Source organism: Actinia tenebrosa, unplaced genomic scaffold (assembly GCF_029948245.1).
Source record: "Actinia tenebrosa isolate PJP-AT-01 unplaced genomic scaffold, QUT_ActTen_1.0 PGA_scaffold3__52_contigs__length_22856419, whole genome shotgun sequence".
In the NCBI taxonomy this organism is placed as follows: Eukaryota; Metazoa; Cnidaria; class Anthozoa; order Actiniaria; family Actiniidae; genus Actinia; species Actinia tenebrosa.
In genome coordinates this window covers 15,174,323-15,191,673 of record NW_028292580.1, presented here as the reverse complement: position 1 = coordinate 15,191,673, position 17,351 = coordinate 15,174,323, and the positions used below count along the sequence as shown (strand labels likewise).

Sequence of the window (17,351 nt, the reverse complement as noted above, 5' to 3'; positions counted from 1 at the left end):
TTACCAGCGTTAAAGCTCTAAAGGATCACGATGAAATATGTCGCGGAGTCGAAGAAGTGGCGCAACGGATCCAGATGCCTACAGATAAGAACCTATCCTACTCAGACCATCAAAAGCAGATGCAGGTGCCTTACGTGATATATGCAGACTTTGAAGCGTTGATAACTAAGGAAGAGCAGAAAAGGGGTGCCACGAATAAGGTGGGATTACACGAGATCTGCTCCTTTGGTTACATAGTAGTCAGATTAGATGGTAAGGCCGACCCTCCTGTGATTTACCGAGGTAAGAACGCAGCTAATGAGTTTCTAGAAGCATTGCGAGAAGAGGAGGGGGAGATTAGAGAACAATTAAGACGCCCAAAGAAGATGGTATTTACCAAAGAGAACCAGGAGGCTTTTAACAAGGCAAAAAAATGCCACATTTGCCAACATACGCTTCTTCAGTTTGGAAGACGAGCCAAGAAAGCGTGGGATGAAGATGGAAAGTATTTAGGAGAAGCTCATTTTAAATGCGGGAAGTATGCTAAGAAGGGTGAGAAGCCGGGAAAGCCCTCCACGCATTGCATTCACTGCCACAAAGCATTTGTTGAGGATTTCTATGTGGATAAGGTTAGAGATCACTGCCACATCACGGGTAAATACAGAGGTGCGGCTCATTGGAAATGCAACATAAACTTCATAGTAGACCCAGAAATGGAAATACCCGTATTCTTTCACAATTTAAGGGGTTACGACAGTCACTTACTTTTACAAGGAACAGACGGCTCCGAAGTAAAGTGCATACCCAACAACAAAGAAAGGTACATGTCCGTAACTGTAGGCAAGCTGAAGTTCTTAGACTCACAGCAGTTCATGGCGGACTCCTTAGCAAACTTGGTTAAATACAACACGGAGTTCCCCATTTCCAGTCAATACGGCGCGGAAAGGAAAGGAGTCTACCCATACGAATACATGGACTCCTGGGAGCGATTCGAAGAACCCCTACCACCCAAAGAGAGATTCTACAGCACCCTAAACGAGTCTGGTATAAAGGACGAGGAGTACCAGCATGCGTTAGATGTGTGGGAAAAGTACTCCTGTGAGAATATGGGAGAATACCACGACATCTACCTACGTTCAGACGTAGTGCTGCTCGCAGATGTTTTCCAAAGCTTTCGAAAGATGGCAATGGAATACTACGGGTTGGATCCAGCGAACTTCTACACGGCTCCTGGGCTTAGTTGGAGTGCGCTTCTAAAGAAGACAAACGCGCAACTGGATTTCCTAACGGAATACGACATGTACCGCTTTATGGAAGACGGTATCCGCGGCGGTGTTTGCGGGCCCAGCAGACGATACGCAAAAGCGAACAATCCCACGGTGGAGTACGACCCGAAGAAGCCAACCACATACATCTTCTACTTAGACGCAAACAACCTCTACGGTTGGGCAATGTCGCAGTACTTACCTGTACGCGACTTCGAATGGGACAACATAAAGCCCATAGAGTTTTACCTAAACGTAGGTAAAGAAGACGACAAAGGTTACGTGCTGGAGGTGGACCTGGAATACCCAGAGCACTTGCACGACGCACACAATGAGTTCCCATTAGCACCAGAAGCAATAGAAATACCATTTAAGCAGCTGAGTCCGCTGCAGAGGGAAATGTGCCCTGGCTACAAACCCTACAGGAAGCTAACGATGAACCTGATGGACAAGCGAAAGTACGTGGTGCATTACCGCAACCTGCAGTTCTATGTGCGCCACGGCTTACGCGTGAAGAAGATTCACCGCGTTTTGAAGTTCACGCAGGAACCATGGATGCGCTCCTACATTGACTTTAACACACAAAAGCGTACGCAGGCAAAGAATGACTTCGAAAAGAACCTGTTTAAACTAATGAACAATAGCGTAATTGGTAAGACAATGGAGAACATCCGCAAGCGCGTAAGCATAAAGATAGCCAGCACCAGAGAGGAAGCAGAAGCATACGTATCACAGCCTGGATTCGTTAGATACGTAGAAATGTTAAACTTCTACGTGATTCACATGAAGAAAGCGAATTTATTCCTGAATAAACCCGTATACACGGGGTTTACAGTGTTAGACCTATCAAAGCTGCTCATGTATGAGTTTTACTACGACAAGCTAAAACCGAAATACGGTGATAAGTGCCGCCTCTTATACACCGACACCGATTCCTTGATACTAGAGGTGCAGACGGAAGACATTTACGAAGACTGTGTTCCCGACATCGATGAATACGACACCAGTGATTACCCACGCGACCACTTCCTTTACTCCCCTAAAAACAAGAAAGTAATCGGGAAAATGAAGGACGAGATGAAAGGAAAACCCATCGTGGAATACGTGGGCCTGAAACCCAAGATGTACAGCGTGCTAAAGCTGGACGGTGTAGAAAAGAAAGCCAAAGGCGTAAAAAAATACGTGGTTAAGAAGGACATTACGCACGAGTCCTACTTAAAGGTCCTGCGTACGCGTAAGGAACAGCGACATAAGATGAACAGCCTGCGCAGCTATGGTCATCAGATACATAACGTCACGCAGGAGAAGGTGTCACTGTCTGCATTTGACGGTAAGAGGTGGATGTGTGATGATGGTATCCATACGATAGCATTCGGACATCACACGATAAGCAGTTCTTCCATGACGAACCCACGTGTGGGGCCATCGTGAAGATAATACAAGATGGGCTGACCCTTCTTAGCTATCGCACTTCGGATCTGGTAAGTTTCCAAAGACCAATTAGGATCCGTAGCTCTTTTGGATCCTCCTTCTAATTCACCCGGCTCATAGAGATATCGAACCGTGACATTACCTAATCTTTTTTCATGGGGGAAGACCGCCCTCGAACTTCTGACGAAGGACTTGTGTTCCACGTGTTTCTTTTTTATGGCATCCTAGGGTTTTATTCCCGTAGCCCTGGCCGCCTCGTTGTTCAAAGCCGCGACGACCTGGGGGAGCCTCTGAGTCCATTCTCTGTTGCGTTTGGATGGATCTTCCAGCTCTTTCCAATACTGGTACCCAAAGAGACGCTCAGCCAAGGTTTTATTGAATCTTTCGACGATGCTCTGACCCCTGTGGTACTCTGCTTTAGCTCTTCTAATCTTAGTGTCGTGGTCTTTCAGGGTCTTAGTAACCACGCCCATGAACTCTGTCCCCGCATCCACTTGCAGCAGCTTAGGCCATTTCAAGACGCGCTTATAAATCCTACCTAGGGCTTCTGCGACTTCCCCAGAATCCTTGCTGGTTATGGGTTCGGCGTCCTTGTATCTGCTTGCGATATCGACTACGGTCAAAGCGTATTTATAGGTCTTTCTTCTCACCTTGTCGTGCGGTAAGAAAAGCAAATCTGCCTGATGAACTTCATTGGGGGTATTTACGGTAAAGCTGGGCCTGGGAATGTACTTGGGCACGGGAAGATAGACCTGCCAGAGGGTTTGTTTTCTTAGCCAGTTCTTAGCCGTTTCATCTGATACCCTGGCCGCGGTCGCGAGTTTCTTGATAGCTGATGCTCCTTTCCAATAGCCTTCAGGTCCATAGTAAATCCTCTTGAGTTTGTCCTCTACGCGACCCATTATATGAATTCCAAAACAAGATTGATCTTACGTCCATTGAAATCCACCGTCTTTCCGTCCACTTTAATGGTGATGTTTATGCTTTCTACCAAATTAGACAAATCATAGCTCAAAGAAATGGGAGTGTATTCTACCAGGTCAAATGGATTACCTTTGGGTAGAAACTTGGACATAAGAGAAGACTTTTCTCCATTGTTGTAACTATGAACTAAATCGCAATAGACTTCGTAAGAGGATGCGACTTTCCATTTTACATCATATGTACTGCCGTTATTTATCGTGGTACTAGTAAGACCCAGGAGTTCTACCAATGAACTGCCTTTTAAATTAACGCTCCCACTATTTTTTTTGAATTTCATTTCATGGGGTAATCCTGTGGTAAGAGTATATCCATGCTTTGCTAGCTCCTTAGCCAGTGTTATAGGTGTGTATTGGGAATCTGGTATTTTTGGTTTGGTGGCATTGTCAACGACAAAGCCGCCAATTAAATTATACCAAGAATTGTACAAAGAGCAACTAACCAACCGAACCCTTTCCGCGCGGATGGGAGGATTCAGATAAGTGGTAAAGTCATTCTTGTCGCTTTCCAAAAAGACGATCATTATATTAGATACGCCAAGGCCACGCCTCCTGCCAGCCCTGCGACTCCTACGAAGACCAACTCACTATTTTTTTGTTTCTTAGAAGGCTGGTAGTAATTCTTAAAGTCAGGCTTCTTTAACACCACTGTTGGGTGCGCCTGCGAATAAAGTTTGAAGGCGTAGTCTGTGTTTTCGAAGTTCTTATCCGCCTGCATTTTGTCTTGGTAGTTCTTATCCAACCAATCCCTGTAAGCTTGTCTTTTTTTATTCCAAGCCGCCACGTCCCGCTGATATTTCTCCAGCGCTAAGTCGTGCCTTTTTCTTTCGGCGTTAAATTCTGCGTTTTTATCACCGCTAACTAATTTATCCAGATATCTACCACCATAATTAGCCCCTGTAAATGCTAAAGCTGCAATAACTCCACCTGCGACTAAGCTAACCATTATATGTTAGGCAGGTACTTTTCCTTTCGTAGGTAATCCTTTAGCAAGATAGCCCCGCCAACGGCAGCGGTCATTTTAGCAAAATTAGCGAAGCTCTTGCTTGGGTCTTCAGTAAAGTCTTCTTTGAGCACTTTCTTACCAACCCAACCAATACCAGCAACAATAGAAGTAATAATAGCTGCCTCTTCAACAGTTTTCAACAACGCGGTCGACATTATATTACAAAGCGAGAAGGTCATTCCATTTCAGGGATTTTGTTTTTTCTGACCTCCACAGGTGCGTGATATGTTGGGGCCTCCCACTTTACTTCTGGCTTCATATTCCGCCATTGTAAGTAAAAGCTGCCTGCTGCTATAGCAATTCCTAACGCGCCGATGACGTAGCCGGGATTCCAAAAGGATTCGCTTTCGTCCTCCACCTTTTCTTCTTTTTTGACTTTATTCTTTCTGTTCATCTCCGCGAGCTTCTTTCCCGCGGCAACTCTGCCTGCAGATTTAGGCTTGGTAATCTTCTGCTCCTCCTGAGGTTGTTCTTCGGTGCCACTCATCTTATATCTAAGGACTTGAAGGACTTGATAATAACTTGACGGCGACTTGACAATGACTTAAGGATGACTTGATTAAGTACTTAAGGACGACTTGACAATGACTTGACTAAGTACTTGAGAATGACTTAAGACGACTTGACTAAGTACTTGACAATGACTTGACTAAGTACTTAAGACGACTTGACTAAGTACTTAAGGATGACTTGACTAAGTACTTAAGGATGACTTGACTAAGTACTTAAGGACGACTTGACTAAGTACTTGAGGCGACTTAAGGACGACTTGACTAAGTACTTGAGAATGACTTGATAATGACTTGACTAAGTACTTGAGGCGACTTGATTATCAGCAAGTGCTGCCTGAAAGACCTTTTCAACTTCTCTATCCTTCTTGAAGTCCTTCCAAGATGTTCCAAAGGAACCTAGTACCTCCTTCAAGTTGACGTGCTGAGCTACGTGCAAAGCCGCAGAGGCTACTGCCATTAACTTACCGCACTTCAAAGACAACCACCCGCAGGTTATCTTAAGTTCTTGGGCGATGACATAGTCCTCGCTAATGTCCTTCCGCAGTTGCTCCACATCGTCTATGGGCAGTGCAAGTCCAAGCAATTTAGTCACAAGTCGGATAGCGGAGTCTGCGACGGCGTCCGTGGTCTTACTTGCAAGGGCAGCCTCGTACCTCTTATGGAACTTTTTGACTTCCTCTTCTGACAACTTGTTAACTTGCTCATGGGTAAGTTCCTTGCCTATCATTTCTTTACACTTCCCCGAAGACACAAGGATGTTGAGTTGTTCCTTGAGGTTACTTTCGTCTAACTGTGTGGGGACTTCATCTAAGAGCTGCTCAATCTCCATATATGTTAACGTTATAAGGAAACCTTAAAGTGAATATCATCTTAGAATGATGGTGCGTTTTTAAATACCGCATGTATCCGCGTAACTGTTCCTTGCTTATCTCACCGCCGTAGTCGCTTAAGATGGTTTCCAGGTCAGACTTACTTGGAGTATAAAATACGACCAGGGAGCCTATGTTTTCCCTGAAGGGTTTAGAGACACTGGTAAGCTGCTGCGAGAGCAACCAAACACTAATATTGTCATGTCTGCCGCTGAAAGCGAGCTTCACTAATTCGGAGGTGCGCTTTTTTACGTCGTCCCCACAGGCAATGTCATCCAGTATGAGTAAGGTTTGCATATCTTTAGGGAATTGCTTGTGCCAGAACTTCAAATGGTTGGATAACTCATTAGGGTCCAATATGTCCACAAAGAAGTCGTCATCTTTCACTCCTATGCCTTCCCAGGTGCGGTTATTCACGTAGGTGGGGCATAATAGCACGATGTAGTCGAAACGGTATCTAAAGGGTCCTAATAGCTGCTCCACGATGAACTGGGTCTTTCCGCAGCCGGTGGGTCCTACTATCAGAGCATTACAAGGCATGTGATCTGGATTCATATATAGATGGAACCAGTGGAAGCAGTAAGAAGAATGACCGCCGACGCAAAGGATAAAAAAAACACCATAGAAATACAAAGGGAAGAAATAGATCGGTTAAAAGAGCGTGTGCAGGAATTGTATGATGAAATGTGTAGTCTGAAGCGTGCAGAACGGTTTGGTGCGCTTTTGACAATAGTGGGTTGGGCTACGGAGTCCGTTAAGGACTTCATTCAATATCCTCCATAGAACCTCATCGTCGTTGCTGGCGTAGCATTTCCGCCTTCTGTAGCAGCGCATCTTTCATACGCATTTCGGCGTAGCGACTGAAAGTACGTGCTTGTGATGGATCGTATAAGCACTGCCACAAGTGTTGTTCCTTCCTGACGCAGCCACACTTATCGCAAGTGTCGTTCCAGTAGTCTACGTTCTCCCAGGCGACCTTTTCAAATGTGACGTCGAAGTTCACAAAGAGGTCGTCTATTTCTTTTTTCTGGTTGTTTAATTGCCTTACCGTGTCGACTGGACAACAACGTTCTGCTACGTCGCCATGCTCTTCGCAGACGACTTCTGAAAGGTCGTATCGTTTACATCTGTATTTGTGCCAGGCATCTTCAAAGGATGCGTTGCAGCTTTTGCAAAGAGATTTGAGGCAGACTCTGTGTTCCATGTGGTATGCTAGTGCTTGAGGAGAGCTTAGTACCTTGTAGCATTCTTCGCAAGTAAGGTTGTGTGCGTTGTTTCGGCGACAGACTTTGTTTTTGACGTGGTAGGAACAAGCTTGCGCGGTAGCAAAGGTCTTATTGCAATGTTCGCATGTCGTTTCTGTCGCGCGTTGCTTAAAGCAGACCTTGTTTTTGACGTGGTAGGAACGAGCTTGGCTGGTCGTAAAGGTCTTATTGCAATGTTCGCATGTCGTTGCTGCGCGTTGCTTAAAGCAGACCTTGTTTTCGGTGTGATAGTTAAGTCGCTGTAAGGAACTGAATCGTTTGTTGCAATCGTTGCACGTCATTATAGTAGGGTGTTCTTTATACCTTATTAATGATCCTACTTCGTTGTTGCTGATAGGGTAGGGTCTCTTAGGGCCTTTAGTTTTAATGTCATTATTTCTTAATGTTTTGAATGTTATTAGGCTAATATTCTTAGGGCCTTTAGTTTTAATGATAGGGTATTATTTCTTAATGTTTTGAATGTTATTAGGCTAATATTCTTAGGGCCTTTAGTTTTAATGATACCTTATTATTCTTTAATGATATCTCATTAACATTACTTAATATAATAAATAAAAAGAGGATAATATGAAGGACCCTAAAATAAGTCTTTACGTAACGTATCCTAAGAAAGAATAATAAGATATTATTAAGATCTCCTTACATCAAAGTTAAGGCGCAGGAGCCTGGAAGGAATTCTAGTTACCCTTTCAATATATGGACTGCATTACATGTGAACTACCTGCCGACTGCATAATTCGTGAGGAGAAAAAATACACCTGTCCTCATTGTAATAAGGTATTCCCCGAAGGATCCTTTGTTGGGCATTGGTGTCCCACAGATCCTAAAACACAAAGAACTTTAGTTTACAAAGAGGATCTGTAAGGTATGTATATGGAGCGACTGCGATACCGTCCCATAAGCACCCTTTGCGGTGACTGCGGTCAAAAGCTGTCCACCCTCCAAGCCTTACAATATCACCGCGACAACAGGGTCTGTCTTAAGAACTGCTGCCGCCGCTGTGATGAGCCCTTCTTTGAAGAGAACTGGCATAAGTACCGCTGCCGCCGTTACCACCTAGAAGGTATTGCCTGCGAAACCCACGGTGACATAGCCGAACGCTGTTGCCCCCTTGAAACCTCCCGGGCGCTGACAAAACGTAAGAAGGAAATTGACCAAACCTTTGTAGGCTTTGACGACGTTGAGGGCGTTAAATGGGAGGACAGGGAACACTGGGAGGCTATTTGCGATCGCTGTGGCTGTCAACGGAGCGGACAACATATTTGGTGCTGTCTATACGACGGACCACGTCCTTTAGACCATTACCTGGCGGTACGAAAGGCTTGGAAAAATGAGAAAGATATATGATTCCTCAAATCGCAGCATTCGTAGGAGGCGTCTTAATTACCGTATCCGCTTACCAGATAACAGGAAAAATGAGGTCCGCCGTAGCAGACCAATACTTAACCGCTCATGAGGATGACTTCTAATCGCACAGAGGATTAGCATCTACCTTCCTTTCAACGTCGAACTTCCATCGACCGCTGACCTTACCATAGCTGCGTATGTGCGTGAATTCCTCACCTTGAAGGACATACCGCACGCAGTCCGGTGCCCACAGTGTGCACTCTTTACCGTCGTGTTCCAAGACCAACCTTAAACGGCTAATGTCTTCGAACACAACATAATTTTTTATTCTGTATGAAATGCCTTGGACTAATTCACGCCAGTGTGTCTGTTCAACTATCATTATATCTATGAAATATTCTTTGGTGAGTCCTTAACGCATCCTGCGTCTTAAAAGCCTTGGTGCACCAAGGACAAGGTACGCGAATGCCTTCCGCGTAATGGTCGATCTCCCTACATATAAGGTCGTAATCATTGCACACCATAGTTAGGTAACCATTTGCTTCGTATTGTGCGAGTAATGCCTCTTGTTTTGAGGATAATACGCCGTTACCCTTAGGTGTCTTCAACTCCAAGCATAACCCATTATATTTTTTATGTGCATTGAGAACTAAGATGTCAGGCTGACCTGCCTGGTAACCTTTCTGCCAACATACTATTCTTTTGCTAGCTGAGTCCTGTAGTTCTCCAAGACCTGGTGCCAGCAGTAGGATAGGGTGGAATCGACGTATGTAGTTTACGACCTTCTTATGCAGGTCAAATTCATTTTCTATCTTGAATATTAACTTATTAGGACTGTCAAAGCGCCGCTCTATTTCATACTTACCTGTTTTCCTGAGGGTAGGGAGAACGTCACCTAACACCCATTTTCTGAACTCCTTAGCTACGGACTTTTCAGATCCGAATATTAACTCATAAAGACCCATTTCAGTGATGTAAACGGAATGTGGTTGCGCATTAAGGGTGTCAGTCAGATTGACACCCTTTATAGACCCCAAAGTTACCTTGTTTTCCTCTGAGACGTGTGCTCTAGCTGCGTCCCTAGAGTTAACGTAACCCAACGCCAAAGCCACCTCCTTCGCTTTGAAATAAAGTTTATCGCCTTGCACTATGCATTGCAGTTTGGTGTTGTTGTTTTTGAATACGCGAAGCATTATATACGTAAGAGATATTTTTATCCTTTCTTGGATGAGGGAGCGCAGCGCGCGAATCAATACGCAACACTCTTTAGCTGATTCATTTCTACAGTCAGTTGCGCGTCAGAGACAACGAAGACGTATGCGTTGATCTTGTCTGAGTCACTTGCGCTAGTGTTTGGGTCACGCTTGATTTCCAGGGTAATGCCGTCCTGGGTATTTACCAGACGCAATCCCTGCCCATGTAAATCCTCGTCGTCGGTGGTTCGCATGTCAATCCACAGTGCATACTTATCGGTAAAGAACTCGCCGGGTGCAACTTGATTCCCAAACTTTCTTTTTATTTCCCTGTAGATGTCTGAGGGCTTCATTCCCTGCGAATACACCTTATTTGGAACTCCATTGATGCTAATCCCGACGTTGGTGATGTTGGGGTTATGAAAGGCTTCAGAGTCGCGCTTACCGGCTTCATAAGGTTTGATAAATACCAACATCAGCCCTGTAAGACTACGACGTGGTAAATTAATGCTCTGAGTAATTACCGCGTCTGTCTTATCCAGGAAACTAAAGGTTTTGTACATTACCGCGTGGTCGTACAAGAAAGCCTTTCCGGAGCTGTATTCCATGCCAGCGCTGCGTGATAAATCTTCGGAATGTATGGTTTCATACTGCAATTCCAGGTTGGTAATGGCATATGGAGGAATACTTCCCGACAACGCAGTGCTTAACCCACCAATGATGTTAGTTATGTTGGCTAAGGTCACTTCAAACTGCAACTCACTCAACTGTCTAGGATAATAAACTCCGTGGCTGGTAATAGCCTCAAAGTCCAATGGTATTACGTATTTAGTACCATAGGCTGTCTTAATGGCCTTTGCATCTGCCACTGCGGTTTCTCCGCTGCCGTCAGTAGGTTGTGTCTTGGTAGGAGTCCTAACCTTACGTAAGATTGTGCTACCAATACCCTGCTCTATCTTTTGTGCCCTTTCGAATGCAGTCAACCACAGATCTTTGTAAGTGGTGTAAAGGTCATAGTTGTTTAAGTCTAAGAGGGATTCCCCGGCAAACTTTACTCGCATCTTTGAAACAATGTTGCGACCAAGGTTGTTAACGATAATCCTTTCATCTGCGACGGTAGGTTGCACCGTCAAATCAAACCTTAACGCCAGGGTACCAGGAACTAAGACTAGGTTATCTGTTAGGCGGGGCACACCTACGTACAGCGTTTCTCCAGGTTTAGCGCTGCTGGGGGTAAAGGTGACTCGGTGAAAGGTGCGTTCTGCTTTCAGTCCGCCAACCTGCTTAGGTAATATATTGGGGTTTAACTTTGAGCTTATCATATATAATGGAAGTAGAAGGAACAGATTTTGATCCCACCACTGAAGAAGGTCAAGTCGATATTAACGATGAAGAATACGACGCATGGACTAAAGGCCTGGAAACCGACCCCTTAATCTACGACGCAGCCTTACACGATAAATATGGTAGTAGATGGAAAAGCGCCAAGGCCGCCTTAAATCGCATGTGGCAATCAAGACACCACGGCAAACCCATCCCTGAGTACTTGGAGCTTCAAAACATGGGTGAAGCAACCGCGCGGGAAACTGTAGAGTGGGCAATGCAAGAGCTAAATGAGCGTTATTCCCGTTTCGATGCTGACGACGTAAGGCTCACAGAACGCGGAAACAAAGTCCTCATAAGCGTCCAGGACCTGAGATATCCTGACAAAGACCGCTGGACGAAACCACAACCCCTCTTTGATAAAGATGGTGAAGTTAGGGGTGACGTCTCAAGATTAAAAGGCTTCCAGCGTGCCACTAGAAGCATGTTAGAAAGGTTGGAAACCCTGAATGAAAAGGTCGCGCTAGAAAAGCGCGTTGAGGGACTACAAGAAACGTTGGAAGAAAGGGAAGCAGATTATATGCGACAAAACCGACTACTCCTTGATGCTCAAAAGAGAGAAGTTGACGACAAGAACCAAAGAATAATGGAAATGAGAGAACAAAGAAACAAAGCCCTACGCGATAGGGACCAAGCTCAAAAGGCCTTTGAACTTGCCTTGCAAGACCTAGACATAAACAAGGAAGAAGCTAGGAACTTACGTACCACCATAGCTACCTCTTTAGAGGAACGGCGGCAGTTGGTTGCTGAAATCAATGCTAAAGAAGAACGAATCCGACAAAGAGATCAGGCTATCGAAGACCTGGAGGGACAAATAGAGCGGCAGCAGGAAATAGTTGCAGATCAAACTCGCCCCGATAAGGAAAGGGAAGCAGCTCAAAGGGAAGTAGAGACTCTTCAGGAGCGCCTTGCGGAATTACATGCGCAAAAGGAAAACCTGGAAAGAGAATTGGGGCTTACTACTAAGGAAAAGGTAAAAAGAGCTCTGGTAAAGTATGGTATTCCACTGGCATTCGCGGTCGCTATTTCAAGCGTAGTAGGAGTTATTATGACCGCGCTTAAGGCTACAGGCGCGGGCGTAAAAAAATTAGGCAATGGACTGACGGCCTTGGGAAAAAAGATGGCAGCCGGTTTGCCTGGGCTGCTGGGTTCGGTCGTTTCCTTGGCACTTAGGGCCGGCGGAGAACTATTGAAGTTCGTGGGGAATAACGTTTGGATCTTGGTAGTAGCTATTGGCGTGGTACTCTTAAAGAAAATGAAGGGTTAATCTTATCCTTATGTATTACTGGGGGCTTATCATCGTCAAGCCTCCGAAGCGTCCTCGACGGGGGATAAGTAAAGATAGTATTCACACCGCCTTGATAATTTGGTATTAGCGGCAGCACGCTTATAGTAGAAATAGGCTTATGACTCCAAACTGCGTCGGTAATGCTACTACCTATACCAATGCTATTTATCCTTGCGTTGCTAAGTATCGACCCATCGCTGGTAGCATCATCGGGAAATATTTGTAACTTAGCATATTTACAATTAACTATCATATGAAACGTAACCGGCGTTAAGTCTTCTAAGCTAATTTTGTTTGGCTCCATCGAAAAGTGAACAGCTCTTCTGCTGTTCGAAGAAGTCCGATAGGAAGGCAAAGGCTCGTTATTTTCATCAACGAGTCTAAACCCTACGTTCGCGGTAATTCCCGTGTTAATGCAAATGGTGCAAATAACTAACGCAGGTCCACCAACTTTAACCCACATTCCCATATCGAACCACTCATGTCCTTCGTACTCCTTCACGTCTAAATAGTGGACGTAGCGCATTTCACTTAAATGTGGATTCATATATTACAGGAAAAAAACAGGCTCCCTTCGTTTGAGGGGTAACAAGGTTATTTTTCTAAAGGCTTATTACCGTCAAGGTGCTTATGGTTTTGTGATTATAAGCCGCATCTCTTTGATCTTCTATGCTATTTACACAAACGCTCCCAGTATCATCTACACGCATTTGCAGCTTTACCTTCCCATGGCAATCAGTAACCATGTGTAAAGTCCAAACCGATAAATTCTCGGTGCTATTCGCTGGCGGCTCTACGGAGAAATGCGTAGGCTCCCTGTTATTATCTTTTACGCGCATGGGCTGCAGTATTCCATTGTCGTCGCAGAAACGAAATCCTACGTTGGCATGACTACTCGCGCCAATGCAAATACTACAAAGGATTAACTTCTTTCCCGAGTAGTTCAAATTCACTGACATCCCCGTGACATCAACCCAAGACGCCTGGGTGTATTTTTTCTCACCTGTGTAAGTTGTATAGACACAATCTACTCCAGCCATGTAGGGGTTATTCATCGCCATATATAATAACTCAGACCAATGCTTGCAGCTGCTAAGCCGGCTTTTAATAAGTTATGGTTATATTCCTCGGGTATAACCTTCTTTACTGATTTCTTTGGCAGCACCTTCTTTGATGGTTTTTCTACCTCTTTTTTTGGTTTCTCTACGAAGTGAGGAATGCTCTTGGTCATGTCAGAGTTCACGTCATTCATCCCAAACTTCATGTCCTTGGTAGCTCGCTGCAGCTTATTGTTATAACCCACAACGGAATTGGTGTTAATAACCAAATTACTTGGCATTAACCAACAACCAGGCGACAAAGCGTAATCCAGTCGCACTTTAGACTGCTGCACCGCCAATTGATATCTCTGCACCGACTTGGATATGTCATTTTCTATTATTGCAGACTCAAATAAAGTTAGGAATTCTTCTTGTGTTTCCCGCGAAGCACCTTGGGATCCAATGATGGGGCTGCGGGTATTTACCTGCGCTCCTAAGATACAGTACACGAATGCTTCAATGCTACGGTTAATCCTGGCTAGGTTTCTTAGACCTTTTCCTTTCATCAACACGAATGGATCCCAAGTGCCGAGGTAGTTCGATTGAATTCTGGTAATTAAAGAATTATTACTCTTATCACCACCCATATCACCGAACTCTAACTCACCACTTGGATATTTTTGATGTCCGTAGTCGGCTGGCTTCTCACCGTTGGCACCCCAAACGTAAACTATACCCAGCCCATGCGTCTTACCCTCTTTGTAACGAAAATCTTTTTGCTGTGGTTTGAATTCATTAATTAACCTTTCCAGGGCTGCGGCGTCATATCGGTTATTCATTGGATTAAATGCCTTATCTCCCGGTAAAGGTACATTAAGTTCCTTCAACAGCCTCCTAACCGTAAAGGCAACGTGAAACCGCATAAATGAAATGTGGAACATGTCCGCGGCAACGCCACAACCTTTAGTGGCGGCCCAGACAGCAAAGTTTAACTGCTGTGGCCAATATCGCATATTGGGTCCTGCTAACCATTCCCTGACCTCTTTACCTGACGTATGCTTTAACATCGTATCCCCATAGATATTCCTTACTACTACGTCAAATGATTGCTTACCCACTGAAATCTTCAGGAACGTTACCATCGTTTCAAATTCGTTTACACCACCTTCAGCATCGTAAAATGGGTAATCTTCCTTGCTCATTAATAAATCCCTTGGGAAATTAGGCTGTACAACCGGTAAATGCTTCACCTGATCGACCAGCGTAGGTTTTAAATCCTCATTGCTGTACATTCTTTCACCGTTATAGTAAATACCATCGGGTCTTCTTTCGAACTTACTAGCACCCGCATGTGGAAACCTTTTCCTAAATTCTCTCCAATTCCAGTATTTTTGGTTGTCCTGTATATCATTCCCAAAAGCGTCGTACATTATATATATAATGGATGTTATAGCATCAGCACCTCCTCTCTATCCTGATTTACCTAATGAATTGAATGCCGAGAACTTCCGTTTGAATAAGGTAAATCTAATCCTGGCTTACTTGGAAGGGCAAACGAAACACTATGAAAAAGTCCAAAAAAAGTACGTCAGAGCCCGAAGCATTTTACATAAAATCGCGATAACTTCCGGCTCCATGTCCGTGGCGTTAACAGGCACTGGCGTGGCTACTTCGCTTACTGGACCTGGGGTAATCGTTGGAGTTCCTTTAGCTAGCGTCGGCGCCGCCTGCGGCATCGTTTCCGCTGTTACAACAGGCATTATGAAACAGTTGTCAAGCAAAATATCCAAGCATGACACGACAATAGCTCTGTCAAAGGCTAAAGTAAATACTATCACTGACCTTGTCTCAAAGGCTTTGTGTGACAGAAAGATAGATGATGTAGAATTCTCGCTTATTCTAGCTGAAGAGGAAAAGTATGAGAAATTAAAGTCGGATGTAAGAAATAAAAAAACAATTGTAAGAGATCTTTCCGAGGAATCTCGCAAAAAGATCTACCAAGAAGCAAAAGAAGAGCTTCAAAGAAAACTCGCTCAGTAAAGATTTGCTTTGAAAAGAGCGTAACAGGATTCTATTTACATATTGAACGTCAACTGTCATATGTAAATTGACTGAATTACATCATCGCCTTGGAATCCATTCTAACAGGGGGTGGTTGGGATCAATTTTGTAAAATATTTCATAGATTACATCAGGGTAATAAGGAATATCCTTATTCAGCTGACAAAACATCCACTCGGCTCTGCTCATATCAGAAACCTTAGGAATAGACTTACCGGTAATTTCAGACAAAAGATAGGGAATAGCTTTGTAATATTTCCCTAGCTTTAATTTTTCTAGCGTTTTCCGCAGGCTTTGTGGCGTTGGCTCTTCTAAGTGGTCTATAATTCTTTCCATTACTTCGTTATCTAAATATACTGGCTGATGACCTTGTATGTAACTCATCCAGTCTCTGAAGTATTTTATTCTTTTGTATGGGGTCTTCTTACGGCCTCCATTAGCGTAATACTGCTCTCTGGTGGCATTTGGTACAGCATTACGAATATTCTTACCACACTCGTAACATTGTGCTGACGTGTCGTCTTCTATTTGCATTTTCTTACCACAACAAATATACTTATTTGGCTTAGTAGGTACAAACTTGGGTTTTAAGCACTTTATACAGAAGTCATAAACAAACTCTTTACAATCTTCGCACTCCATATATAGACTAACATATCTTACATAGACGCGGGATGCGGGTAATCCCGGTACGAATCGAGGGGGGTACTTTAGACGGGTAATCCTCCGGTTGTCGTTGCGCTGGAACCCCCATCCCCTATACTACTTTAGTTGATAAATTTTTTGGCCCAAAATCAGCCCAAAATTGAAATTCTTGATGACCCCGGGGTGGGGAGAAATTTCAATTTTGACAATTCCTAAGAACTGTCCTGTTTTTCACTAAAAACATTAGTAAACCACTCAAGTGTTACTCAGAGGACTGAAAGACAGTCGTGGAGTAAGTTTTTAGTTGATAAATTGTTTGGCCCAAAATCAGACCAAAATTGAAATTTTCGATGACCCTGGGGTGCGGAGAAATTTCAATTTTGGCAATTCCTAAGAACTGGCCTGTTTTTCACTAAAAACATTAGTAAACCACTCAAGTATTACTCAGAGGACGGAAAGACAGTCGTGGAGTAAGCTTTTAGTTTATAAATTGTTTGGCCCAAAATCAGCCCAAAATTGAAATTCTTGATGACCCCGGGGTGGGGAGAAATTTCAATTTTGACAATTCCTAAGAACTGGCCTGTTTTTCACTAAAAACATTAGTAAACCACTCAAGTGTTACTCAGAGGACTGAAAGACAGTCGTGGAGTAAGTTTTTAGTTGATAAATTGTTTGGCCCAAAATCAGACCAAAATTGAAATTTTCGATGACCCTGGGGTGCGGAGAAATTTCAATTTTGGCAATTCCTAAGAACTGGCCTGTTTTTCACTAAAAACATTAGTAAACCACTCAAGTATTACTCAGAGGACGGAAAGACAGTCGTGGAGTAAGCTTTTAGTTTATAAATTGTTTGGCCCAAAATCAGCCCAAAATTGAAATTTTCGATGACCCCGGTTTGGGGAGAAATTTCAATTTTGGCAATTCCTAAGAACTGGCCTGTTTTTCACTAAAAACATTAGTAAACCACTCAAGTATTACTCAGAGGACGGAAAGACAGTCGTGGAGTAAGCTTTTAGTTTCCAAAATATTTATCCCAAAATCAGCCCAAAATTGAAATTTTCGATGACCCCGGGGTGGGGAGAAATTT

The 17,351-nt window shown here is 43.9% G+C and overlaps 1 protein-coding gene across 1 annotated transcript; it reads right to left on the bottom strand.

Moving 5' to 3' along the window:
- Positions 1 to 7,779: 7,779 nt before the first annotated feature.
- Positions 7,780 to 15,094, bottom strand: LOC148908729 (uncharacterized). The gene is made up of 2 exons (XM_089034831.1): positions 14,673 to 15,094; positions 7,780 to 8,130 (listed from the first exon to the last, which is right to left on the bottom strand). The coding sequence occupies exons 1-2, from the start codon at positions 14,986 to 14,988 to the stop codon at positions 8,072 to 8,074; spliced, it is 375 nt and encodes a 124-aa protein (XP_088890957.1). The 5' UTR covers positions 14,989 to 15,094; the 3' UTR covers positions 7,780 to 8,071.
- Between the last annotated feature and the right edge of the window lie 2,257 nt (positions 15,095 to 17,351).

Bases quoted from the DNA above. Each gene is read 5' to 3' on its own strand.
- LOC148908729 (XM_089034831.1), bottom strand. From the start codon at position 14,988: ATGTACGACGCTTTTGGGAATGATATACAGGACAACCAAAAATACTGG. The intron at 8,131-14,672 runs GTAAGCAATCAT...TTTGTGTTTTAG, and splicing joins GTTCCTGAAGATTTCAGTGG to GATCTGTGGGACACCAATGC.